The 27744-nt window shown below is 40.0% G+C and overlaps 1 protein-coding gene across 5 annotated transcripts in view; it reads left to right on the top strand.

The window, feature by feature from the left end:
- The window catches only part of LOC137321007 (protein prune homolog 2-like), a 132951-nt gene that overhangs the window by 87006 nt on the left and 18201 nt on the right, over nt 1-27744 (top strand). For 4 of the 5 annotated variants that reach the window (XM_067983103.1, XM_067983100.1, XM_067983102.1 and 1 more), the window contains exons 7-9: nt 12210-12341; nt 13482-13568; nt 18662-18760. In XM_067983103.1, coding sequence (XP_067839204.1) covers nt 12210-12341; nt 13482-13568; nt 18662-18760 — 318 coding nt within the window. Of the gene's footprint in view, nt 1-12209; nt 12342-13481; nt 13569-14575; nt 14739-18661; nt 18761-27744 lie in introns of those variants that run through there. The other variant, XM_067983104.1, reaches the window with a different exon arrangement.

Here is a 27744-nt window from a genome sequence, read left to right as displayed (position 1 = left end):
TATGGTAAAGATTTTGAGCTCATCAACAGGAAGAACACCAATGCTACACCAACCATCGTTATTGCATCTCTGAGTGACCTTGCCAATTTATTGATACTTTGGAGTTTGGACTGTTTTGTTTGTGTAACTGTTCTTGCTAAAAATTGGCTGTGCAAATTCATTTCATGATGAATGTTGCAGCTGATAGATTAATTGTAAAGTCTTCTCTGGGCTTGGGATCCATTTTATGGTGATAAGTAATAATTGCATTTATCATTTCAGTAAGAAAAAAGATATAATATGCAATAAAGTCTGGATTCAAATGGTATGAATCATGATAGCCATAATTTCCTGAAGTATTAATCATTCCCAGAGATATTTTAACTTGACTGCAAGCAAAGAATGAACTTGTTCTATTTATAATTGGTCTAAACGTTTAACATGAATCCAGCTAAACCCCTGAATATATTTGATTCTTCAGCTATTGGTTTTTCTGTGACTTTTCTACATTCCCCACCCCTCTGCTGAAGATACTGATTCCTTGCTGGTGTATGATTCCACTGATGCCAAGCACCCGCCAACACCTCACGTGTCTTTTTTTCAATCTATTTTCTGTACAATTGAATTTCTGTGCCAGGCACAATATTTATAAAATTAAACAGCAATATTTTGTCCATGTTTTAAACTATAATTACGTCTATTAGTTTTATTGTTTTCATTTAAAAATTAACTCCAGCATATACCTGGCAGCAACTGATATTGCATAAAAAGTCATTAATTCTCTGTATCCCATCTGTACCTGCTCCACGATAAAGCTTCATCTAAGTATCAAATGTGACAGACTGTTATGTGTTTGTGGTTAGGTGCTACTTGAGAACAGGCTAGCATTATGGGAAGGGAGATGATGGCAATTAATATCAGTCACAGTATAACAGCTTAATTCTAACATTTAGTTTTTGCAATTACTTCACATTTACTTCTTAGAGATAAAGTTGCTGCAATATCTACGAAATCTAAAATGTATGTGTCCATTTAAGAACATAAGAAATAGGAGCAGGAGCCTCTCGAGTCTGCTCCACCATTCAGTAAGATCATGGCTGATCTTCAACCTCAACTCCACTTTCCCACTATGTCCCTTGATTCCCTTAGTGTCCAACATTCTATTACTCTCAATCTTGAATATACTCAGTGACTGAGCATCCAGAGCCCTCTGGGGTAGAGAATTCCAAAGATTTACAACCTGCTGAGCCCTATTATTTCTAAGTATAAATCCGGATTACTTACTCTGCATGCTGCAAACATCATATCATAAATGGCGACATTGGAATCTGTAAAGGAGAATAACAGTGAGCCAGTTCCTTTTTTTTTTCCTCCTTCTCTGCTTATTCCCACTGTTACCTTTTAAACACTGTTTGGCCCTTTAACTTCCCAGCTGTTTTTGTCTTCTATTCTGGTTTTGCATGCATGTCTTACAATCAGAGGTCAGGCTGGTCAAGGCAGGGGAGGGGACGTATAACCCGTTAACAGAATCCCACCTTGACCACACTAGAGCCAGCCATGATGAGGCATAGAGCAGCAGCATGACACCAAGACCCCCTCCAATTTTCCCACTCTACAAAGGATGCCAAATGGCCCCCACTTGCCACTTCTCCATGTAGCACAGCTGAGCTTAGGAACTTGGCAGAGTTTAGTATCAAATCTCCCTCCCACTGTGCAATGATACCATGAGGTAATGGTTACACATGCCCTGTCACTGTGCCTCTGGCAATTTATAATTTGAGACTCAATTCTCAACAAAATTCTGTCCACTTGTGATGTTGGTGCAAGAAATGTTAAATGATATGCACTTAAGATAACTGATTTGGTCTAGTAGCTAGATCTTGTTGCCACGGATGTGGATGAGGGAATTTTTATACTTGAGTATCTGTTTTTCTCCACATAGTTTACGATAAGCATGTGTGGTTATTGAAATTAATCTGCCCATGATTATTTTTAAAAATCCAATTTAAAAAAAAAAGACAAGATATGCATAGTGCAAGAGTGTGCATTATTACTAAATATTACAAAGCAACAATAAAAATGGCAGACATTCATTTACTATTTTATAACATTTCTTTATTGAGGGAGTTCTCTGCTACTTGAGATTACAGTCTGAAGCATTTTTCACACACTGTCAAACTGTGAGACATCAGCTGAATAGTTTTTAACATGTGAGAAATAGCATCTGTCCAAAACTGAGACCAAATCACTTACTGGGAAGACTAGCACTAAAATGTGTTTGTGTGGACAAGTTGTTTTCCCCTTGAAATACATTGCTTAAATACAATGTTTAATTTTATTAAGCACTTGATACAGAATTCATACGCATACAACATTGTAGTTGTTCAATTCAGGAAGCCCTGAAAAGAAGAACTGTATCTGTACTAAATTATTTATAGAGTGACTTTACTATAGAACTGCCTATTCAGAACTGAAGTGTATAAAAAGGATATAGAAGCACTGGAGAAGGAGCAAAAAAGATTTACTACGTATAACCTCTCAATTCTGGTACCATCCCATCAGGAAAGATTGAATAGGGTGGGACTCTTTTTCTAGAAAACAGAAGACTGAGGGATGACATGATAGAGGCCTTTAAGATTATGAAAGGGTTTGATAGGGTAGACGTAGAGAAGATGTTTCCACTTGCGGGGGAGACCAGAACTAGGGGCCATAAATATAAGATAGTCAATAACAAATCCAATAGGGAATTCAGGAGAAACTCCTTCACCCACAGAGTGGTAAGAATGTGGAACTTGTTACCACAAGGAGTAGTTGAGGTGACTAGCATAGATGCATTTAGGGGGAAGCAAGATATACACATGAAGGAGAAGGGAATAGAAAGATACGTTGTTACGGTTAGATGAAGAAAGGTGGGCGGAGGCTCACGTGGAGCATAAACACTGGATTGGACCTGCTGGGCCGAATGACTGTTTCTATGCTGTACATTCTTTGTAAAGTAATTATACATGCCCTCCAATCTTCCTTCAGCTTTTATTTGTTATTCTGGAAACAAACAGCAGGTCAGTCAGCATCTGTTCCCAGCATTTTCTGTTTTATTTCAGATTTTGATCATTTGCAATTTTTTGCTTTTTATCCATATTATTTTACTAGGCTGAATTTACTTGGCTTTATGTGGCCTTTGAACAGTACTTTGTCAGTACTTAATTACAATTATGATCACTTGCATTCTGTGAACTATTATATTTACCAGAGTCACTTAATAAAGAATGAAAAATCCTCCATCAAAGCAAATAAGACTGACTAGGAGTGAAATTACTCTTCACCAGCAGCGTGAAATGGGCTCTTAGTGAATCATAAGAACATAAGAAATAGGAGCAGGTGTAGGCCATATGGCCCCTCGAGCCTGCTCTGCCATTCAATAAGATCATGCCTGATCTTCGTCCTCAACTCCACTTTCCTGCCCGATTCTCATATCCCTTGATTCCCCTAGAGTCCAAAAACCTATCTATCTCAGCCTTGAATATACTCAACGACTCAGCATCCACAGCCTTCTGGGGTAGAGAATTCCAAAGAGTCACAACCCTCTGAGTGAAGAAATTCCTCCTCATCTCAGTCTTAAATGGCAGATCCCTTATCCTGCGACTATGCCCTCTAGTTCTAGACGCTCCAGCCAGGGGAAACAATCTCTCAGCATCTACCCTGTCAAGCTCCCTCTAAATCTTATATGTTTCAATGAGATCACCTCACATTCTTCTAAACTCCAGAGAGTATAGGCCCATTCTACTCCACCTCTCCTCATAGAACACCCCTCTCATCTCAGGAATTAATCTAGTGAACCTTTATTGCACTGCCTCTAAGGCAAGTATATCCTTCCTTAGATAAGGAGACCAAAACTCTACGTAGTACTCCAGGTGAGGTCTCACCAAAGCCCTGCACAATTGTAGTAAGACTTCCTTACTCTTGTACTCCAACCCCCTTGCAATAAAGACCAACATGCCATTTGCTTTCCTAATTGCTTACTGTACCTGCATGCTAACTTTTTGTGTTTCTTCTATGAGGGCACTCAAGTCTCTCTGAATGCCAATATTTAATAGTTTCTCACCATTTAAAAAATATTCTGTTTTTCTATTTTTCCTACCAAAGTGAATAACCTCACATTTCCCCAGATTATATCCCATCTGCCACCTTCTTGCCCACTCGCTTAACCTGTCTATATCCCTTAGCAGACTCTTGTGTCCTCCTCACAACATACTTTCCCACATAGCTTTGTATCGTCAGCAAACTTGGATACATTACGCTCGGTCCGTTTATCTAAGTCATTAATATAGATTGTAAATAGCTGAGGCCCAAGCACCGATCCTTCTAAATCGGTGCTTGGGCCTCAGCACCCCACTAGTTACAGCCTACCAACCTGAAAATGACTCTCTGTTTTCTATCTGTTAACCAATCCTCTATCCATGCTAATATGTTATCCTCAACCCCATGAGCCCTTATCTTGCATAACAACTGTTTATGTGGCACCTTATCGAATGCCTTTTGAAAATCCAAATGTACTACATCCACTGGTTCCCCTTTATCTACCCTGCTAGTTACATCCTCAAAAAACTCTTAATAAATTTGTCAAACACGATTTCCCTTTCATAAAACCATGTTGACTCTGCCTAATCATATTATGATTTTCTAAGTGCCGTGTTACCAATTCCTTAATAATGGATTCCAGCATTTTCCCGACGACTGATGTCAGGCTAACTGGCCTGTAGTTCCCTGTTTTCTCTCTGCCTCCTTTCTTGAATGATGGGCTTACATTTATTAGCTTCCAATCCGCTGGGACTGTTCTAGAATCTAGGAAATTTTGGAAGATCATAACCAATGCATCCACAATCTCTGCAGCCACCTCTTTTAGAACCCTAGGATGTAGGTCATCAGGTCCAGGGGATTTATCGGCTTTTAGTCCCATTAGTTTCTCAAGTACTTTTTCGCTACTGATATTAATTACTTTAAGTTCCTCACTCTCATTAGCCCCTTGGTTCCCCACTATTTCTGGTATGCTTTTTGTGTCTTCTACTGTGAAGACAAATACAAAATATTTGTTTAACGCATCTACCATTTCCTGATTCCCCATGATAATTTCTCCTGTCCCAGCCTCTAAGGGACCAACGTTTACTTTTGCTACTCTCTTCCTTTTTACATACTTATAGAAGCTCTTACAATCCATTTTTATATTTCTTGCTAGTTTACTTTCGTATTCTATTTTCTCCCTTTTTATCAATTTTTTTGGTCGTCCTTTGACGGCTCGTTTTACACTATTGATGGAAAAGAAAATTAGGCGCGGTGTAAAACGAGCTGCCGATTCGCTATGAGCCAGTTTCGTACTACAGGTGTAGAACAATTTCACCCCCACTGTCTTGCAGAGAGACTGGCAAATGGCTTCACCTCCAATAAATTGTATAAGGCTCTGAGCAGAAAACTCGTTTTTAGTGGGTTTTAAATACCATCTCTCAGTAATTTTGTATGCAATGACTGAATTAATTTCAACCTTTGTTCTTCATAGAGTCAGTATAGATTCATCATTCTCTTCACAACCTTTATTTACCTTTTTAATTTTTGCCATATTTAGTGTAGATCTCATATTTCATTAGAGCCATCCATTTCAAACAGAAATGCACGTTGAGCACATAATCAGAATCAATTTGGAAGATTAATTTAATCATAGGAACCAAAATAATTTTCCATGTGGTTTTGTGCAATAGGATTGATAGCCAAGAGACAGGTGTGAAGATCAAAACAAAAATTGAAATACTGCAACATCGTGGAAGTTTTATCAAACCAGAAATAAATCTTGGATGTTGCATTGAATTTCCACATCATGATAATACGTTATTCATTCTCTGAAGCCTGGAAGGGCTGGTTTATGAAAGTGCCTGAAAACAGATTGATTTCAATATAGGCCACCAATAGTGGGAAGGAGGTAGAGGATCAAATTTGCAGACAATTTTCAGAAAGATGCAAGAACTATGGAGTAGTGATAATGGGGAACTTCAATTATCTCCAGTCTATCCACGTAACTGAAGTCCCTCATCCCTGGAGTCATTGTAGTAAATCTCTTCTGCACCCTTTCTAAGGCCTTCACATCTTTCCTAAAGTGCGGGTCCCAGAACTGGACACAATACTCCAGCTGTGGCCAAACCATTCTTTTATAAAGGTTCATCATGACTTCCATACTTAAGTACTCTATGCCTCTATTTATAAAGCTCAGGATCCTGTGTGCTTTTTTAACTGCTTTCTCAACCTGCCCTGCCACCTTCAACGATTTGTGCACATATACCCCCAGATCTTTCTGTTCCTGTGCCCCTTTTAGAATTGTGCCCCCAGTTTATATTGCCTCTCCTCGTTCTGCTTACCGAAATGTATCGCTTTGCATTTTTCTGCATTAAATTTCATCTGCCACATGTCTAGCTTGAAGTCTATCGCTATCCTCCTCACTGTTTCCTACTCCTCCAAGTTTTCTGTCATCTGCAAATTTTTAAATTGTGCCCTGTACACCCAAGTCCAAGTCATTAATATATATCAAGAAAAGCAGTGGTCCCAGCACCGACTCCTGGGGAACACCACTGTACACCTCCCTCCAGTCCAAAAAACAACCGTTCACCTCTATTCTCAATTTCCTGTCACTTAGCCAATTCTATATCCATGTTGCTACTGCCCCCTTTGTTCCATGGTCCGCAATCTTGATGATAAGCCTACCATGCGGTACTTTATCAAACGCCTTTTGAAAGTCCATATTCACCACATCAACTGCATTGCCCTCATCTACCCTCTCTGTTACCTCATCCAAAAACTCTTATCAGATTAGTTAAACACAATTTGCCTTTAGCAAATCTGTGCTGGCTTTCCCTAATCAATCCACCCTCGTTCAAGTGACTGTTAATTCTTTCCCAGATTATTGTTTCTAAAAGTTTCCCCGCCACTGAGGTTAAACTGACTGGCCTGTAGTTGCTGGGTTTATCCTTACACCCTTTTTTGAACACAGGTGTAACATTTGCAATTCTCCAGTACTCTGGCATCACCCAGGTATCTATGGATGTTTGGAAGATTATGGCCAGTACCTCTGCAATTTCCACCCTTACTTCCCTCAGCAATCTGGGATGCATCCCATCCGGACTGGGTGACCTTAAGTGCAGCTAGCCTTTCTAGTACCTCCTTTCTATCAACTATATCTTCCTTTACTGAGACTCTGGTAGCATCATCTTCCTTGGTAAAGACAGGCACAAAGTACTCATTTAGTACCTCGGCCATCTCCTTTACCTCCATGAGTAGATCTCTTTTATGGTCCCTAATCGACCCCACCCCTCCCCTTACTACCCATTTACTGTTTACATGTCTGTAGAAGACTTTTGGATTCCCTTTTATGTTGGCCGCTAGTCTTTTCTCATATTCTCTCTTTGCCCCTCTTATTTCCTTTTTCACTTCCCCTCTGCACTTTATATATTCTGTCTGGTTCTTGCTTGTGTTATTAACCTGACATCTGTCATATACCCCTTTTTATCTTACTATCTCTTTTCTCATCCAGGGAGCTCTGGCTTTAGTTGCCCTACCTTTCTGCCTTGTTTGAATGTGCCTAGACTGTAACTGAATCATCTCCCCTTTAAAGCCCGCCCACCGTTCAATTACAGTTTTGCCTGCCAATCTTTGGTTCCAATTTACCCGGGCCAGATGTTCTCATCCCATTGAAATTGGCTCTCCTCCAATTGGGTATTTTTACTTTAGAGTGGTCCATGTCCTTTTCCATAGCTATTCTAAACCTCATGATATTACGATCGCTGCTCCCTACATGCTCCCCCAATGACATTTGCTCCACTTGGCCCGCCTCATTCCCTAGAACCAAGTCCAGCAGTGCCTCCTTCTTCTTTGGACTGGAAACATGCTGGTTAAGAAAGTTATCCTGAACACATTTCAAAAATTCCTCCCCCTCTTTGCCCCTTATTATTATTGTTATCTCAGTCTATATTAGGATAGTTATCTAGTTATCCCCAGTTATCATTACTCTATGGCTTTTGCACCTCTCTGTAATTTCCCTGCAAATTTGCTCCTCTATATCCTTCCCACTAGTTGGTGGCCTATAGAATACATCCAGTGGTGCAATGGCACCTCTTTTACTTCTTAACTCTAACCAAATAGATTCTGTCCTTGACCCCTCCAGGACATCCTCTCTCTCCAGTACTGCAATATTCTCCTTAATCAATAGTACCCAATCCTGTCCTTTTCTGAGCCAGGTCTCTGTTATCGCCACGACAATATCACAATATTCACTATCATTAGGTTTAGAGTAGCTATTGAAAAGGACAAGGAACAATCAAATGTGAAAATACTCAACTGGAGGATGGCTAATTTTAGGATTTGGTTCAGGTGGATTGGAATCAAAGATTGGCAGGTAAAACAGTAAATGAACAATGGGAGGCCTTCAAAGAGGAGATAACTCAGGTACAGACTAAATACATTCCCACGAGGGGGAAAGGAAGGGCATCCAAAGCTAAAGCTCCCTGGATGACTAAAGATAGAGAGATTAAAATGAAACAGAAAAAAAGAGGCTTATGATAAATGTCAGGCTCAAAACACAATAAAAAACCAAGCTGAAAACAGAAAGTACAGAGGAGGATTGAAAAAGGAATTAAGAGGGGCAAAGAGAGTGCATGAGAATAGATTAGTGGGTAACGTAAAAGGGAGCCCAGTAATCTTTTATAAACATGCAAATATTATAAGGGTAGTCAAAGGAAGAGTGGGGCTAATTAGGGACCAAAGAGGAGATCATCTTGTGGAGGCAGAGGGCATGGCTGAGGTACTAAATGAGCACTTTGCATCTATCTTCACTAAAGAAATGGATGCTGCCAATGTCACAGTAAAGGAGGAGTTAGCAGAGAAATTGGGTAGGATAAAAATAGATAAAGAGGAGGTACTTAACAGGTTGGCAGCACTCAAAATAGAAAAGTCACCGGGTCCAGATGGGCTGCATCCTAGGTTCCTGAGGGAAGTAAAGGTGGAGATAGTAGAGACTTTGGCCTGAATCTTCCAATCCTCCTTAGATATGGGAGCAGTATCAGAGGACTGGAGGATTGCAAATGTTACACCCCTGTTCACAAAAGGGGAGAGGGATAAACCTGGCAACTACAGACCAGTTAGCCTAACGTCTGTGGTGGGGAAACTTTTAGAGACAATAATGCAAAACAAAATCAATTGTCACTTGGAAAAATATGGGTTAATAAATGACAGCCAGCACAGATTTGTTAAAGGCAAATTGTGTTTAATTAACTTGATTGAGTTCTTTGATGAAGTAACGGAGAGGGTTGATGAAGGTAGCGCGGTTGATGTTGTGTATATGGACTTTCAAAAGGCATTTGATAAGGTACCACATTGTGGACTTGTTAGCAAAATTGAAGCCTGTGAGATTAAAGGGGCAGTGGCAGCATGGATACGAAATTGGCTAAGGGACAGAAAGCAGAGAGTAGTGGTGAACGGCTGGAGTTGGTATTAGGACCACTGCTGCTTTTGATATATATTAATGACCTGGACTTAGATGTACAGGGCATAATTTCAAAATTTGGAAATGTAGTAACAGTGAGGAGGATAGTAACAGACTTCAGGAGGACATAGACAGACTGGTGAAATGGGCAGATCACATGGCAGATGGAATTTAATGCAGAGAAGTGTGAAGTGATGCATTTTGGTGGGAAGAATGAGGATAGGCAAAATAAACCAAATGGTACAATTTTAAATGGGGTGCAGGAACATAGAGACCTGGGAGTGTACGTACACACATCTTTGAAAATGGCAAGACAAGTTGAGAAGGCTGTTTAAAAAGCACATGGGATCCTTGGCTTTATAAATAGAGGCATAGAGTACAAAAGCAAGGAAGTTATGCTGAACCTTTATAAATCATTGGTTAGGCCCCATCTGAAGTATCTTTAGGAAGGATGTCAAGACCTTGGAGAGGGTGCAGAGGAAATTTGCGGGAATGGTACCAGGGTCATGGGACTTTAGTTACGTGGAGAGACTAGAGAAGCTGGAGTTGTTTTCCTTAGAGCAGAGGTTAAGGGGACATTTAATAGAGGTTTTCAAAATCATGAAGGATTTTGACAGAGTAAATAAGGTGAAATTGTTTCCAGTGGCAAAAGGATCGGTAACCAGAGGACACAGATTTAAGGTGATTGGGAGAAGAACCAGAGGCAAGATGAGAATTTTTTTGTACGCAGCAAGTTGTTATGATCTGGAATGCACTGCCTGAAAGGGTAGTGGAAGCAGATTCAGTAATAGCTTTCAAAAGGTAGTTGGATAAATACTTGAAGGGAAAGAATTTGCAGGGCTATGGGGAAAGGGCAGGGGACTGGGACTAATTACGTAGCTCTTTCAAAGAGCTGGCACAGGCACGATGGGCCGAATAGCTTCCTTCTGTGCTGTATCATTCTTTGATTGTACTTTTGCTGGAAATTAAATAACCAAATCATTGTGGTCTGGCTTCTGATGTAAGGAGATAGAAAAACTTATTTACAAACTATATTGACCCAATATTTGACTCTGTAGAGTAGACAGAGCTGATAATGTGACATAATTTCAATATTATCATCACACAACTCAGAGTAATTGATGCCCATCTTCAAAAATATTATATTAAACCAAGCATGATTTTAAATTCCTCTTCAACACAATTTTATCTATAATTGTTTGTGCCTAATATGCAAAATAATTTATTGCTTTGGCTTTATTTTTATTAATTTGGTAAATAAGATTGAAGTTTAATTTTAATATTTTCATGTATATCAACATATTGCATGTCCACTCTGATCATAGTAGAATGGATCTGATCAAATAGGTCCATATAAAACATGCCATACCTGCTATGAAATTTGATTTGAATAGTCCAATTATATTGAATCAAACATAATTTATTTTGTTTTAAGCAGTTCTACATTTTTTTTAAAAATCATCATTCCTTCATATGCATTGTAAAATATTTTATGACCCTCTCTTTAATGAGCATATTAATTGATTTTGTTGGAACAAATGGCAGCTGATTTTACAGACACAAATAATGTGTGAAGCAGACAAAATTAAATTTAAGATAATCTGATTTGGAAAATGGAGCATAAACTATTTTAAACACAGTCTTTACTGGAAACTGGGTGGAATCCTGCAGAGTCAGATTGATGGAAATCTCTCTTTGGTGCTTCTAATTGAGTGAATTCCATCAGTCTCAATCCATTACCATTGACTGCTCAAAACACTTCTCAGGTTTTGCACAATTTTTCACCAGCTTGGCAGTCATACTGGAGGATCAATAATAAATGGAAATGAAAATGCATAGAGATGTAATTTCTCAGACTGGAGTTGAGGGATATTGAATCAATATTACAAGAGAAATGCTGCAATGTATTTAATGATCAGTCCTTCAGTCACAATGTCCTTCTCCAATCCTGAAATAGAAAATAACTAAATAAAAACACATTCAAAATAAAGAAATCTGAGGGCTATAAAGGCTAAATGTGGGTGTTAAATTAATTTCCTAGAAAGTGTACCCAATCATATAATGCATGGTTATATTAAGCGAATTTGCAATCTTGTTAAATTAATTTGAAAGATGTATACTTTTAGCTCAGTCTCTTAAATAAATGTAATGAGGTTGAAAATCCTCAACCTTTCTAGCACACTTTTATTGTAGCTCTGGCAGGAATACAGCAGACGAGCTGGCGAATAGGCCGAGACCCGCATATGCTGGGCGCACTTTGGGACTTCCTATGGGGCTGTGTAAGGGGCATAGCCTCTACCTCATGGGGCTGTGCAAGGGGCATAGCCTCTATCTGCTCCTTACAAAGTCAGTGATGCGCAGGAAGTGGGGGGCTGGTCCCAGGAGAGAGTCCCCACAACCTCAACATCTCAGAGGCTTGCTGAGCTATGATGGCCAATACATCTTGTGAGAAGAGGCATACTAGTCTTTGAATCTCAGCTAACTGATTAAATCTATTAATATAGTTTGCAAGAGTCCTGAAGTTTTGAAATGCATTCGTTATTCTCAAGTTTTATAGATTTAAATTCAATCCTCTTTGACATGTTGGTGTTTTTCTTGGCGTTCTCCTAGCATCTCATAGTTAGTAATTCAATCAATCTGGCAACTCTGAAAGCAGTGGCTGAATGCAGGTTTGTAAAGCTCTGTAATATAAAACCCTTTTTTTTGGGGACAGGTATGTGATTAGTACTTTAGAGCTCTTGGTAGCTGAGGACTACATGATTATTTATCTGAATGGAGCGACTCCACGAAGAAAAATGCCAGGTCTTAGCTGGATGAAAAGGTGCTATCAAATGATTGATAGAAGGCAAGTATTCTTTATCGTCTGCATTACGGTCAACTTGTCTAGAACACAGTAAGACTCTTCACCACCCCACTTTCCCTCCCTCTCTCTTTCCCCCATCCCAGCCAACCAACAAGTACTTCAGGGGTTTAATTTCAGCATACATTATGTAATCGGAACACTTAAACTCAAGCCCCAATCGAAAATGATAGGTGCTAACATTAGCTGTTGTGCTTCTCACTTTTATGCAATCACTTCAACCTGGAGACCAGATGAGTGGTGCTGTGGATACTCATATGACTGATCATGATGAGCCAGAGATATGGTCTGAGCAACATAATGGGCACAAGTTTGTTATCTCCCTTTCTCGGGCAGTAATCTCTCCATTGGTTATAGGACAGACTATCCGGTTGTACACTGTAGAACAAGCTAATCACTGTTCATGTGTTGATGAAATTTAATTATGAACCCAAACCAGAGCCAGAACCTGAGAATATATCATCCTTAGATGAAGCACTCTATCAGTGTGCAGCATTATTTATTTAAGTATTCTTTTATCTAGGTCTCAGTAATCATCAACTAAAGGGAATCTGATTAAGAGCAGCCTATTTCCTTGAGTAAGATTACAAAAGTCAGGGATGAGGACAGACCATCCTACCCCCCCCCCCCCACCACCTCCTAAAAAGCTTATCTCTCCAATACACTAACTCTCACATCATGGTATCTAATTTATTTTGAATAAGACCAATGTTGTTGCTTCTCTTATTTTATTGGAAACTTTCACAATGATATGAATAGTAACCGAGCATTAAATGTCAGAAATAGCAACTGAAAAATAATTTATTACACTGCTGATCATTACTATTCATTACTGTTTACTAGTTGAGTGCAGTATACAAATTTAAGGTGCGGTGTCATCAGTTTCTGACTTGTTCACGGAAATTATTTTCTGTGATTTTCTGAATTCACAATCCATCTAAGTTTTTTTTTAAACCAATGAAATAAAACTGTCAGATCTACCACATTGTGATTTTAACTTATTTAAATTAGTTAAGCAGATAATAAAATGCCAATTTGTCTGAATGTTAGCAATTGGAGAAAAAAAACAAAGTAATAGGTATATGTGTCATTAAGAAGTGTTACTAAGATTTCTTTTCAACGTAGGTTGAGGAAGAATTTGAAATCATTTATAATTGTGCATCCATCGTGGTTTATCCGGACGATCCTCGCTATCACTCGGCCTTTCATTAGGTAGGTGTTACTGTTCTGCTATATGATATTCAGAGAGTTAGGCTAATAATGCTGGGTGTCTAAATGTTCACTAGGAGGTGTGTAAATAGTGTGGATCTTCATTTATTCATCATTATGGATCTACTTAAAGGTCAGGCAGGTTTTATCAGCACTATAAATGAAACTGTGGAAACAATTTTACAGAAGCAAAATTAAAGTCTAAAACAACGTGGGATTATTTGCAATGGAAAGACCTTTTTGGTAAATTTTATTCTATTAGAGAAAGAAATTACTTAGATTATCCACTGAATTTCCTACTGTGAAAATGGTAAAAATTACAGCAATGGAGACTTAGGATATTCATTTATATAATGGCAAACATTAAAGTGAGCCAAAAGGTACATCCTCGAGACAATAAAAAACAAGAAACAGAGATTTTCAGCAGTCCAGTTATAATTGTAGAGACTTTTAAATCAGTATGGAAACTAATTTTCGTGAATTGGGAGCTCAGTTTTGTGGCGAGAGAAATGTTGGGCCAGAATGTCAATAATTTCTGGTACAATTCCCAAATACAAACACAAGAAAGGAGACCTGGGAAATTATTATTCACTTAAGCACTGCCACCAAAAATATGTAACACGGTACCTATAAATGTTTTAGTGATATTTGGTATGAAAGTCAAACGTGGCATTCAACAGGTGCACTAGAATGCAAACGGAGGAGATTTACTTACTCAAAGTACATTGAAACCACAGGAGAAAGTCGTCCAAATTTAAAATCCTCCATGGTGTGGGGGATCTTGAATGGGAATTACCTGGGCATCCTCTGGTAAGTTAATTGTCATTCTTTGTGTGTATGTTATATTATTGTGGAACATCTTTTTTTGTTAACGAAATGAATGCAGTGCAAACTTACAATATTTAGAATCTAATTTATTGTTTAATACATGGACAGTTGTGTTTTATCTATGAAGATGTTGAGGTGTGGAACGATCCTGGTTTAACTTAATTATTTCCTTCTCTCCGCAGATATTATTGGACTCTCTGACTTACTCACAGATCAAAAACTGTTACCATCTCCTTTAACGTCTGCAACTCATTGTAACCATAAGCACAGCTAGTATCTTTGTCACTAACATCAGTTAATTATTTTTTATATGAACACATAACTGGCACGAGAGATGCATTTGAACAGGTTATTCACCAGGCAGTGGATTATTTCAGGTATGCCAAGAATCAGAAACTGACAGTTCTTAAAGGGTCCCTCTTTGGTGTGCATGAAGATTTGAATTCCAGAATGATTGCAGTGCAGTTCACTGTGGAGAATAATACAAACATCATCATAATGGTTGCTTTAGAATCCTTTGTGACCTTCAGAAGAGCCACATATGTGTTGTCAGGCGTGGAGACTTGAGGCCTATTACATTCCTGATGCAACCAACACACATCCTAATGCAGCTGGCCAATCACAATACTCAAGTTCCACAGAATTTATTTAAACAAGGCCCAAACATCATCATATGGCTGCAGTCCCTAAGCAGCATCCAGACACTCAGCATTCATAACAAACAAGTACTGCAATGGAGGGCCACAAAAAATATTTTTACCTTGGTGGCTCTTTCCTTTCAGTAGCACCACCAACTATCTGTAAAAATGATACGAATGAATTCAGCCTATAAGAAACTTCAGTATGTTTTCTTATGAGATCAAGTCACTTGGTTGGGACTTTAAGAAATGCCAGATATTAGTAGCAAACCCCATCACTTTTACATGAGCAGGTTGTTAGAGTTCTGTTTTGTCAGCTTCCATTACACAAAAATATTTATCAATCTGAAGTTTCAGACCTCTATATTGTCAGATTATGCAACATATAAGAAACTGCTGCAGAGGATTTGAAAGCTTTTACTGGATGTTACAATAAAATACTATCCGAGCAATCCAAACATCTCTGGAGTCAATTTTAGGATGGTCGAACAGGTGCATTCATGGCGGGGGGGGGGGGGGGGCTCGTACCCACGACACTATCTCAGAGATGCCTTCACGTCCCTGTGACACTATCTCGGAGATACCCTCCTGTATCTGTGCCACCATTCCACTCATGCAGGAGTTGGACTCCTCCATCCTCTGCGCGATTGTAGGGAGTGCACGTGGCAACTGTTCCAGTACCTCAGCAATGTGCTGCTGGCCCTCGATGACTCTCCTTTTCATGGCTGGCCCCCAGGATTCATCATCTGGGTCCAGCTGAGCAGAGCCTGGAGAAGAGTGCTCCCACTGACGCGGACTCTCCACGGCTGCCCCTGCCACCATGGTCTGCTCATGCTCACGTGCGTGGTGACTCACCATGTACGAGCCCAACCAAGTGAGGACGGGGACCCACCGAGGTGTGTGTATCTGCGCTGGTGGATGCAAGGCTCAGATGTGACAATGGACCCTCAGAGGCTGGCAGGTCCTCTGAGGAATCGTCCTCTGCAGTCACGGCACTCACAAATGGCCCTGCAAGAGAACAGAAAGCATATTAAGCATGTGGACAGATGTTGAGGTGCTGCAGATGCCAAGTGATGGTAAGATCATTCGCTATCCTGTAGTGCTGAGTGTTAGATTTCTGTCACCAGCTGCTTGTGCGCTGCCAGCCTCGGCGTCCACCATGGACAGGCACTCCAGCGTCTGGCTTACTTCCAATGCCTGCTGCTCCGCGTCTGTTAAGACCACCTGGTGTGGCGGGCCTCCTCCGGTCCTTGCCCTCTCCCGGGCATTCTGACATCTCTTCTCCTATCAAGGCAAAACACAGAGGCGTTATTGAGTGACGGTTGCATAGTGATCCACTGCATGCATTGGTGTGGGTGGGGGTGAGTGTGAGGGAGATGCATGGGAGGGTGCGTGTGAGACATAGCCATGAGATTGTATGAGGATTGGGTTGCGTGGCAGTGTTCGAATGGGAACTGGGGCGGTGAGTAAGTGCAGACAAGGTGAGGATGATGATTGAGTGGATGTGAGGGGTAATGTGAGAGCGTTGTGGTGGCAGTGCAGAAGGAGTTGTGTGGTGGTGGAGGTGATGTGGAAGACGGAGTGTGGGAGAATGCGTAAATGTACTCACTTTGGCTGACCTGGTTAGGTCATTAAATCGCTTCCTGCACTGGACCCAGGATCGGCACACATTGCCGCTGCTGCTGACCTCCTCGGCCACCTCCAGCCAGGCCTTCTTGGTGGCAGAGGGAGTCCTCCTCCTCACCCCATCGAGCAGCACCTGGAGTGAGGAGTCAAAGAACCCTGGAGCAGCCTTGCCTCTGGCCTGCTCCATGCTCCAAAAATGGTTCTTTGCTGCAGGAGCATTGGAGGACTGCCCCTTTAAATAGGGCTCCTCCTGCTGACAGCCTGTGATGCGGGTGTGCAGTGCGCCCACTGCGCAGGTCTGGAACGGGAAACCCGGAAGCGCGCATAAGTACCTTCAATTAGGCTGCGATCGCGTACGTTACCCACGCGCCCAGTCGACCCCCCCTCCCCCCGCTGCCAACCCGCCTCCCTCTAATATTGGGTCCTCTGTCTTTGCTTCAACATTCCAAACATATAATGATATGCTTTAAATGTGCCCGGTCATATTTATATTCAACATCGTTTTTAAGGTCTGATTAGCCACAGTTTTAAATCATACACTTGTTCATCCAAAAACCAACCTTATAGATATGTTTACTTATTCAAATAATGTACTATGAAGAATGAAGTAGTTATGCTGAGAACCAGGGAACATTATTATATATGCATTGTGAATTATCTGTATGTTGATGGATTATAATTAACGATGATCTTAGCATTTTCAGAAGGTATTTATAGGTCTCTGTATGTACAGCTGAGGATACCATGAAATGTGTTCCTTCCAGTTTTATTCCCTCCTCTCCCGAAACTGACTTTCGAGACAGGTCTATAACACCTCATCTGATTCTGTTTTCATCTGCACCGTCTCACACCCACATACATGCACTTTCCAGAAGGGATACTGGAGCAGGAACCATGGCTGATTTTTCTTGTCTTGAGGACATAAAATCTAATTGTAGTGTCACAATTGTAGTGTCATTCATTGTGGACTAGAATTAAACTTGGGATTTTCTAGTTTGTGTGGCTTAGTGCTATTCTAGTCAGTGTCTTCACCCGCTAAGCCATCTGGGAGCTTACCTCAAACAATTGACCCCCTATAAAAAAAAAATTCTGCCCAACATTCAGTTTTTCATCTGGTGGAATTTCCTGGCTCTTGGAGAATAACGTGGGAAATGTATGTACATGTGTTCGTGGATAAATATATAAAATATATCTTACTAAAGATCTTGGGGGCAATGGACCCGCTATTGCTAATTTAGGAGCACAAAATGCAGGAAATTTGGGTGCTGTTTCCAAAGGCCGGAATTGCGCCCAGTTCCTGTTGTGATCAATTTTCCTGCATGCCTCCATTTCATAAATTAGGGAGTGCCTGAAAAAAGTCCAACCATTTAAATGACATGTAAATAGAGTGCATGGGATTACTGATGGGACCCATGCAGCCCTTTGAACTCCTCCTAGCAGGAGTGCCCCCTATATGAACAAGAAGAGTTTTACAAAATTTGTAAAATCATAACTGGTAATTATAGCAGCAGAATTTTCAGTCAGATCAAACGTTCGCACCGATGTGGAATTTATGTCTTGTCCTTTAAGCAGAGAATTCGTCCTGAGATGTTATAAATTAAGGAGGACAAACAGCGGCAAGCATGTGCCCAAGCTTCAATCCATCCGGTATAACTGGTCCGGACCAGAAAACTGATCTAACTGCCCAACTGCAGCCTATCAGGAAGTGCCCTAAATATGCACAACCTGAGGTTTTGTATTTTAAATGTATAGATTTTTAAGTTGAATTTACATCAATATAGGAAAAAATGAAAGGTGGGAAAAGTTCCTCAGATGGTCATAAAATATTTTGGAGAATGATATGGAACAAATGCTCAATTCAGGACACTTGGGGCATTGACCCACTTGCAATAAAAGTCAACTTATTTTAGAAAATGTTTGAGAAGAGATTGCTCAGTAATATTGTGTTTGTCTTTTTGCTTTGAAAGATATAAAAATATTTGTTTTAATACTTATTTTCTTCAGTTCAAAGTTCAGCAGTAAGATAAGATATGTCAATAGCCTGGCTGAGCTGGAGGAACTGATTCCCATGCAACATGTTCAGATTCCAGAGACTATAAGAAAGTGAGTACTGTATTTCACATTCAGATAGTTAATGTGTACATACTTAATAACATTAGTGCTGAAGTCCTTAAAATGATATTAAATTCATTACTTCCTCTTTACAGTCTTTGGTAATTATATATTTTTAAGTATATTATAAATACCTTTGTGATGTCATAGCATATCTCTTTTGTATACACTTCTAAATCAATTTAAAAGTGAATTTGAACAGAATTAAGATGCATTGCCATATGTCCTATACCATGATACCTGTGGTGAACTATTCATATTTTATCTTCATTAATCTTGAAAAGTATGCTACTCTGTATTGAATCATAACCACTATATTTACAGGAAGATCAAATCCCAGTGGTAAATCTATTCATTTCACTGAATTACTTACTTTCCTCTCCAGTTAATTACTTTTGAATGCCTCTGTCATTTCTGTTTCCTCTGGCCAGAGTGCTAAACTAATAAATTTAAGTTTCTTGATTTGCTGCAGTTTCTGTTTGCCTGTTGTTATAGGTGAACGATGTAATCATGGAATACTAACTTATTTAAAGCCCAACTCTATAAGCTCAGTATCTTAGTATCTTAAGCGATGATGTGAGATAGGATCAATGAGTGCACAGTGATATCTTGGATCCACTGTTAGCAGGAAAAGGTGCCCAGGCTACCTAAGTAAGTGCACATTTTGTGTCTGGACTTTAGGAATTATAAAATGCTGAGAGCATTATTGGCAACGGGGGCAATGATTTATTTTGTGCACTGGATGTAGCAAAATCATAAACCTATTTTTAATGAAAATGTTTATGACTTTGCTACACCTTTCACACAGAGGAAATCTTCTTCCTCTTCCCGTTGAATAGTTGAGTCACAATCAGAGGAATTGTATTACTAAATCAAAAGCAAAATAAATCAGGCAGCATCTGTGGAGAAGAAACAGTTAACATTTCAGGTTGATGACCTTTCATCAGAACAGTTATATTACTAATTGGGTTCATTCCATTACTAAAGGTGTACTTTTAAAAACGGCAGTGAAGAACCAATTTGCCAGCAGCTCCAGCGTCATGGTCTGTTCATGCACTGGTTTGCTGTGTGCAGTGTTAATCGCAGGCATTCTCCCCTACAGACTGTACATGGCATGTTCACAATCTCAGCCAGGGCAGTCTGTGGAGAGATTGAGCAGAGACCAGAAGTGTCCCAGGGGAAGGGAAAAAATTAAAGGATAAGAATACCCCCATTCTTTGTCATGTGTTTCTGAGCAGCATAGGTAGAGGTAAGAAAGCAAATTACTGCCTGCCCTATTAATCAGAATTTGTGGTGTCAGGAGAAAAATAATGAGGGAATTGGGAAATATTTAAAAAGGAAAAATAATTAAAATGTTAATTATTTCAACAGTGAACTGTTAATAAAGTCTGCACAGTTATTAGTAGAAAATGTTTTCACTCAGTATATCACTTTTTTCCAGATGTTTTCACTCATTATCTCACTTTTTTCCCTCCAGAAATGATAGTATGATCATAGTCTGATAATATAAGGGTAAAAATAACTAAGTATAAAAATCTTACATCAATGTTTAAATCAATCATCAAATTCTTCTATCTGGTATTTTATTGGAGCCATTACCCTCTGTTAAAATAGTGAAAAGAAGAATTTGATATGGCTGCTTTAAACATATAATATGTAAGATTACTAATTTAGCTGTAATTTTTACCCTATAATCTTGACTATGCTGATTCCTTCTTGCAGTTTGACTACAGGACTGCCTTTTATGTATTTTTCTCTTTCAGTATCTAAAATACTGTTTCTGTTAAAACAACAGGTTCCTTTCAAACATTAAGGGGGAAAAAAAAATTGGATAAGGGTCCGTTTCGGGCGGGGGTAGCACTATGTGCTAGTACCCCGTGCCCGATGGACCCTACGCAGGCAGGACGCAAGTTTCGACTCACCTGAGGACTTACCTGCAATCAGCCTTCCTTTCCAGGCCTTGTGCGTGGAATCAATGCAATTTGCACTTTCCACCACCAGAGGGAGTGCATTCTCTTAAAGGGAGGATGTTTCTTAGAAATCTCTTAAAGGTTGCTGGTACCTGTTCTTTCCGGAAAATAACAGTCTACTGTCTGCACGGAGTCTGAACGGAGATCAGACATTGCACATGTAAAACACAGATGCAGGTCCCATCCCTATGTCTACACACTGATGAGTTATGTTAAAACATTGAATAAAGGTTGCGCACTACTAAATCCCACATTCTCCAATCTGCACGCCAGACCTCACCAATCTGCCGATCTGAGTTGGTATCAGGCCTGTGAGAGTGCATGTACCAAGGTTCTCTGCTGATGCACTAGAGACCTTGGGTGCAAGAGGTGGACAGAAGGAGAGACATCCTATATCCACAGGGAGGGGGCAAGAGGCCCTCCAGATATAAACTCAAAAGGCAACGGGGGACAAAGTCAATGTCAGGCGCACAGCATCATGTACATGGATGCAGTGCAGTTACATGATTCCAGCGTTCATTATCTGCGCCTGCGCTAACTCCTATACCAAGATAATGTCTGGCGCACGTCACACAGGAAATGTGCGTGCGTATCCAAGACACCATCTTGGATGTTGGAGAGGCCGTGTAGCGCCGAAACAATGGGCGCTACACGGCCCAATTTAGCGCCTTAATAGTTTTGCTTTTGGAAACTGATCAGAGTATTTACTCCAAGCAATAAAACCACAACTTTCTATTTTTATTCACTGGGCTTTAGTGGGTGGCACAAGCTCCTCTGCCTCTCCAACTTTGTGGAGTTTTAAGGACTGTGCAATAAAAGTGTGTTCAACAACAACAACTTGCATTTATATAATGCCTTTAACATCGTAAAATGTCCCAAGGTGCATCACAGGAGCATTATCAAACAAAATTTGATACTGAGCCACATAAGGAGATATTAGGACAGGTGACCAAAGAGGTAGGTTTTAAGGAGCGTCTTAAAGGAAGAGAGAGAGAGGTGGAGAGGTTTAGGGATAGAATTCCAGAGCTTAGTGCTTAGGCAGCTGAAGGTGGGGAGCCATTGGTGGAGCGATTAATATTGGGGATGCGCAAGAGGCCAGAATTGGAGGAGCGCAGAGACCTCGGAGGGTTATAGGGCTGGAGGAGGTTACAGAGATAAGCTGGGGCGAAGCCATGGAGGGATTTGAAAACAAGGATGAGAATTTTAAAATCGAAATGTTGGCGGACCGGGAGCCAATATTGCATGGCCTGGAATTTGCTGTCAAAATAACGGTGAGACTAACAGTGCTCACGGTTATTTATGCGCAAATTGCAGAGCAACTTCAAGCAACGGCAGATGCACAGTTAAACACGACAATCCAGAAGTTGCTGTCCGAGATGCGCCGCTCCGGTCGTTAGCTTTGCGAAAACGGCATCTCGCTGTCTGACTCACCATTCAGATGCATTGAACGGCATGAGGTTCCTGTACTTGCGCTGGAGATACCAACTAAACTCGCCACAGAAAGTTACGGCTTGTCCATTTCAGTCTAAATTCCCTTTTTAATAGAGTGATAAGTGTTAATTACTGCCAAACAACCTATCTGATACTGAAAATTAACTATTACAAATGTGGAGTCTCATTCCTTCAGGTTTTAATCATTGTTAGATTTTTTTAAATTTAATTTTTTTTCTTAACTTTTTTTTGTCTCCTTTTTCTTTCTCTCTTAATCCAATCTTTCTTTACCTCTCCATTTCTCTCTCTGTACCTGATTTGACACTGAATTCACCACTCTAACTTACACTTCCTTGTTCAAACTCTGCGCTGTTCATTTAACAATCCTTCAATCAGATTGGTTAAGGAGAAACACAGTTGCTTGTCCTGTTCATACAGATTGCAGATGCCCTGTAGAGGGCGCTGCTCCATTTCCATCTTGCACTTCCAGCAAACCCCCCTCACGGAAATTACACGGGCAAGGGCAAGCCTAACTAACGCCAGGCGCTGTTCATTGACCGGCTACAGCAAATTCTGGGCTCATGTAAAACTTGCAACCTTAATCATTTGACAAGTACAAAACAAATTAATTTACTAACTAGATCAAGTAAATGATTGATTTACTTTGTGTACTTTAGTAATTGATTACTAAAGATTAGTCTTGTTGAATGGAAGAAATAAGCACCTGATTGAATCCTGTAATTTACTTATTTAAAACAGCTATCTGAATAATTCATCATATTTCTGGTGATATCTACCTTCATATGCCTGTCTGCACTTCTAAATGCTAGCACATTTTAGCAGCCTATTCCCCAGCTCAGGTTGCTTAGCTTCTGTCCAGGTACTCTGTCAGGCAGCTCAGATTAGTGTTCTGCCATGCTGCTTTTGATTTTCCCTCCAACTAAGGCCCTGTTACAGCTAGCAGAGTGGTTTGCTTTCCTGAACTGCCTCACCACCAACTGTCATCAAACTTTCCAAAGGCATTTCAGCCTTGCTATTTGGGAAATGCAGATCTAATCAGCTAATCCTGTTGGATGAAGTCAATACCTGAGGCTCCAGCCCGATGCTCTGGTTTTAGTGCTGAAACTTACTTTGATATCCTATTTATATTACAGCTCTGCTTTAAGAAGCAGTTTACATTAAGAATTGTATTCCAAAGCATTAGGACATCAAGAAAATAAATTACATGTGCAAGCTTGTAATGTACCCATTAAAACCTTTTTCTGAAAAAGAGGCATCCTTGAGAAGCTCATTCTGTACAACTGACTGGTACCCCTTGCCCTCGGTTAAAATCTTTCAACGTTCTGCTTTTATTTTCTCTAGTTCTGTTTTGGAATATATTTTATTGCTTTATAGGCTATAACCCCCCCCCCCCCACTTTAGTTATCTCCCCTTAATGGCCCATCCCAGGCTACGAGAGTCATCCAGCTGAGAATTTTAGACATTACCAATTCCAGTTGCTTGCAATATGCATGTTAAAAAATTTTCACTAAGTATTTTATGTTCAGTACGTGCACATGATAGTGTAGCTGAGATCAAAAACTCAGTAGAAGGAGGTGATGGAATCTGTATGCCACTGTAGTGTCTTGAATCAGAAAGTAAATTATGAAGATATTGGTGGAACTATTTTAGAGCAGTAACAAAGCCCAACAGTTTGAGGGAGCAAAATTAACATCAGTAAAAATTCAATTGTTAACCAGGATGTTTCAGCAATCTTGTCATTTCAACCGTATATGTGTTAATTCAGTTCACTTGCACTGTTACATGACACTGAGGTGATGATAGGCTCCTGCTGCAATTAGAACAGCGATAAAAAAATAAAAGCTGCAAATATGGAAAACTAAAATTAAAAAGAAGAAAATGTTGAAATGAAAAATACGACTAGACTTTAATTACTTTAAACCTTAATTAGCTGCAGTATGGGATTCAGCCTGGGACTTGAGGTATGAATCATTTAGCCAGCAGTACTAACTGCTGCTAAAATAAATGTCAATTGCCATGATTGATTAAATTTGATCAATTTGTTTCACTTAATTAGTTACAAATGATTATAATAAGCAGTTAGACAAGCACATGATTGTACATAGATGTTTTGGATATTTCACTGGATTGTGTAATCCAGTAGGCATTCTCTTTTGACTATATAATAGACTGCAATCCAAAACCAATGAAACAGTTGTACGAGCACAAATAACTAATGAAGTTGCATCAGTTTTAGCGTAGTGGTAGTTAGGTTAGCAGTTGAAGTTTTTTTTAAAAAGCACATGGCACATAACTGTTCAAAGCAGAGGTAAGTGGGTTGTAAACACATAAAATGCAAGCAAATACACAGCAGGTCCATCAGCATCTATAAGGAGAAAAGACAAGTTAACATTTCAGGTATAACCCCTTCAACGGAAGACTCATATATACTCAGTCAGAGAGTTTTGCTTGAGGGGCATTATCATGCAAAACGTTTGAAAGATCGGTGCAGGCCATCTTCTGTTTGGCGTACTGTCTCTAAGTGATCTATCTTTTTTCTTGGCAAACATCTTCACATGTATATTTTAGTTAGAATAGTTTCTTTCTTTTAGCCAGTGCTACAAAAGATCACTCAAACCATGAGACATTAAATTAAACTTGTGTAAATATTTCTATAAATGAAATGATCTTCTTAAAGAGCAATTCCAAGTTCTCAATAAGGCATGTTTATTTTAAAGTGACTTGTGAAATTTAAACTTCAAAATATGTACTCAGTAGTTGCTGGGAGCACACATAAACTACCCTAATAGTAACTGGGACACAAACAGTATGAAGGGTATAGAGGGTGCAAAATTCTTAAATTGCATTCAGGAGAACTTTTTTAGCCAGTACATAGCAAGCCCAACAAGAGAGTGGGCAGTTCTGGATTTAGTTTTAGGAAACAAAGCTGGGCAGGTGGAACAAGTATCAGTCGGAGAGCATTTTGGTGGTGGTGATCATAATTCAGTTAGTTTTAGCATAGTTATGGAAAAGGACAAAGATAGAACAGGAATTAAAGTTCTCAATTGGGGAAAGGCCAATTTTACTAAGCAAAGAAGTGATTTAGCGAAAGTGGACTGGAAACAGTTACTTGAAGTTAAATCAATGTCAGAGCAGTGGGAGGCATTCAAGGGGTGCAGAGTAAACATGTTCCCACAGAGAAAAAGGGTGGGGCTGCCAAATCTAGAGACCCCTGGATGTCAAGGAGCATACAGGGTAAGATAAGGCAGAAAAGGGAAGCTTATGCCACATGGCACACTGGTCAAAAAAGTTCAAGCCCATGGGATCCAAGGGAGAGTGGCAAGTTGGATCCAAAATTGGCTCAGCGCAGGAAGCAAAGGGTAATGGTCGATGGGTGTTTTTGTGACTGATAGGCTGTTTATTTCCAGTGGGGTTCCGCAGGGCTCAGTATTAGATCCCTTGCTTTTTGTGATATATATTAATGATTTGGACTTAAATGTAGGGGGCATGATTAAGAAGTTTGCAGATGATACAAAAATTGGCCGTGTGGTTGATAGTGAGGAGGAAAGCTGTAGACTGCAGGAAGATATCAATGGATTGGTCAGATGGGCAGAAAAGTGGCAAATGAAATTCAATCCAGAGAAGTGTAAGTTAATGCATTTGGGGAGGGCAAACAAGGCAAGGGAGTACACAATAAATGGGAGGATACTGAGAGGTGCAGAGGAACAGAGGGACCTTGGAGTGCATGTCTGCATATCCCTAAAGGTAGCAGGACAGGTAGATAAGGTGATTAAAAAAGCATATGAAATACTTTCCTTTATTAGCTGAGGCATAGAATATAAGAGCAGGGAAGTTATGCTGGAACTGTATAAAACACTGGTTAGGCCACAGCTTGAGTACTGTGTACAGTTCTGGTCACCACATTACAGGAAGGATGTAATTGCACTAGAGAGGGTACAGAGGAGATTTATGAGGAAGTTGCCAGGACTGGAGAATTTTAGCTATGAGGAAAGATTGGATAGGCTGGGGTTGTTCTCTTTGGAACAGAGGAGGCTGAGGGATGATTTAATTGAGGTGTACAAAATTCTGAGGGGCCTAGATAGAGTGGATAGGAAGGACCTATTTCCCTTAGTAGAGAGGTCAATAACCAAGGGGCATAGATTTAAAGTGATTTGTATAAGGATTAGAGGGGAGCTGAGGAAAGTATTTTTCACCCAGAGGGTGGTGGGGGTCTGGAACTCACTGCCTGAAAGGGTGATAGAGGCAGAAACCCTCAACTCATTTAAAAAGTACCTGGATGTGCACCTGAAGTGCCATGACTTACAAGGCTACAGACCAAGTGCTGGAAAGTGGGATTAGGCTGGGTGGCTCATTTTCGGCCGGCGCGAACATGATGGGCCAAATGGCCTCCTTCTGTGCTGTAAATTTTCTATTATTTTATGATAAATAGTGTTGAATTCCTGCAAGAGTATTATGGGTTCATATATGTTAGAACCTGGTGAATTTCCCATATTACCGTAACCATTCCTGAACTATCAGAAGGAAATGATACGTGGAACAATATCTCCTCACAGGGAGAGGATGAAAATTGAAGAACAGGACACATTGGAGTTGTTTGTGTGCTGTATTGGCCAAGGGCTGGGAATGGATCTCCAGACTGTTTTCTCAGCCAGAAAAAAGGCATGTGCCACGATTCAACTTCACAAGGAAAAAGAAGGGAAAATAGCTGAGAGAACAGGGGTACACAAATCTAGACCTGCCATTTTTTAATTGGGCTAAAGACTTCAGTAGGATCTGATGCACTGAAGTATTTATAATGACATAATGTTTACTGGAACATTTCATTGATTTTATACAGCTTTGGGTGTCATGAAAACTTATGTAGCAAATTGTTTCTTAAATATATATTTCCATTATAACACTGAGCATTCCCTTTATGATTCCCCTATGATGATATATTGCTGACTAGTTATAGAGCTTGGATTGGCTCCTTTAAGCCACCTCCTGACCTTACCAAAAGTTAGTTCTACATTTTTGCACCAGAATATAGGGTAGTAATGCCTAGCCTGAAGTCTTATTTTAAATCCCGAAGTATAAGAATGCATAACTGTGATGGTGTAGTGAAGGTGGAAGAGATTGCAGGTGAGAAGCTGAAAATCATAATTTGAAACAACATGTCGTACTTGTGGTTGAGACTAAATTTTTAAGGAAATATAGGGTTTTGTAGCAAGAAGGATCATTTATTTCTTCCCAAACAGAGGGAATTGGGGAACAGCGTAATTGAGGATCTGTCAAAACATTTTTCAAGGAAACAAATGTTGAGAAACTAGTGGGACTGCCGTGGTATTACACAAGGGATGGGGGAGTCTACACCAAATGCAGTGTTCCGGTCAAGCAGGGTTAGAGCTAGAAGGCTAATTGGACCCAGATGGAGAAGGGAAAAGGATGATAAGTGGCGTGGAGGGTGGGAGTATGGAGAGATGAGGGAAAGGAGAAGTGAGGGGGAAAAGGGGTAGATTGGGGATGGGGAGAGGGAGAGCCAGAATGAGAATAGAAGCAGAACAGGGGGAACAA

This window comes from Heptranchias perlo, chromosome 4 (assembly GCF_035084215.1).
Source record: "Heptranchias perlo isolate sHepPer1 chromosome 4, sHepPer1.hap1, whole genome shotgun sequence".
Taxonomy (NCBI): Eukaryota; Metazoa; Chordata; class Chondrichthyes; order Hexanchiformes; family Hexanchidae; genus Heptranchias; species Heptranchias perlo.
Note: the sequence above shows the minus strand (reverse complement) of the source record. Positions and strands in the feature narration are given on the sequence as shown.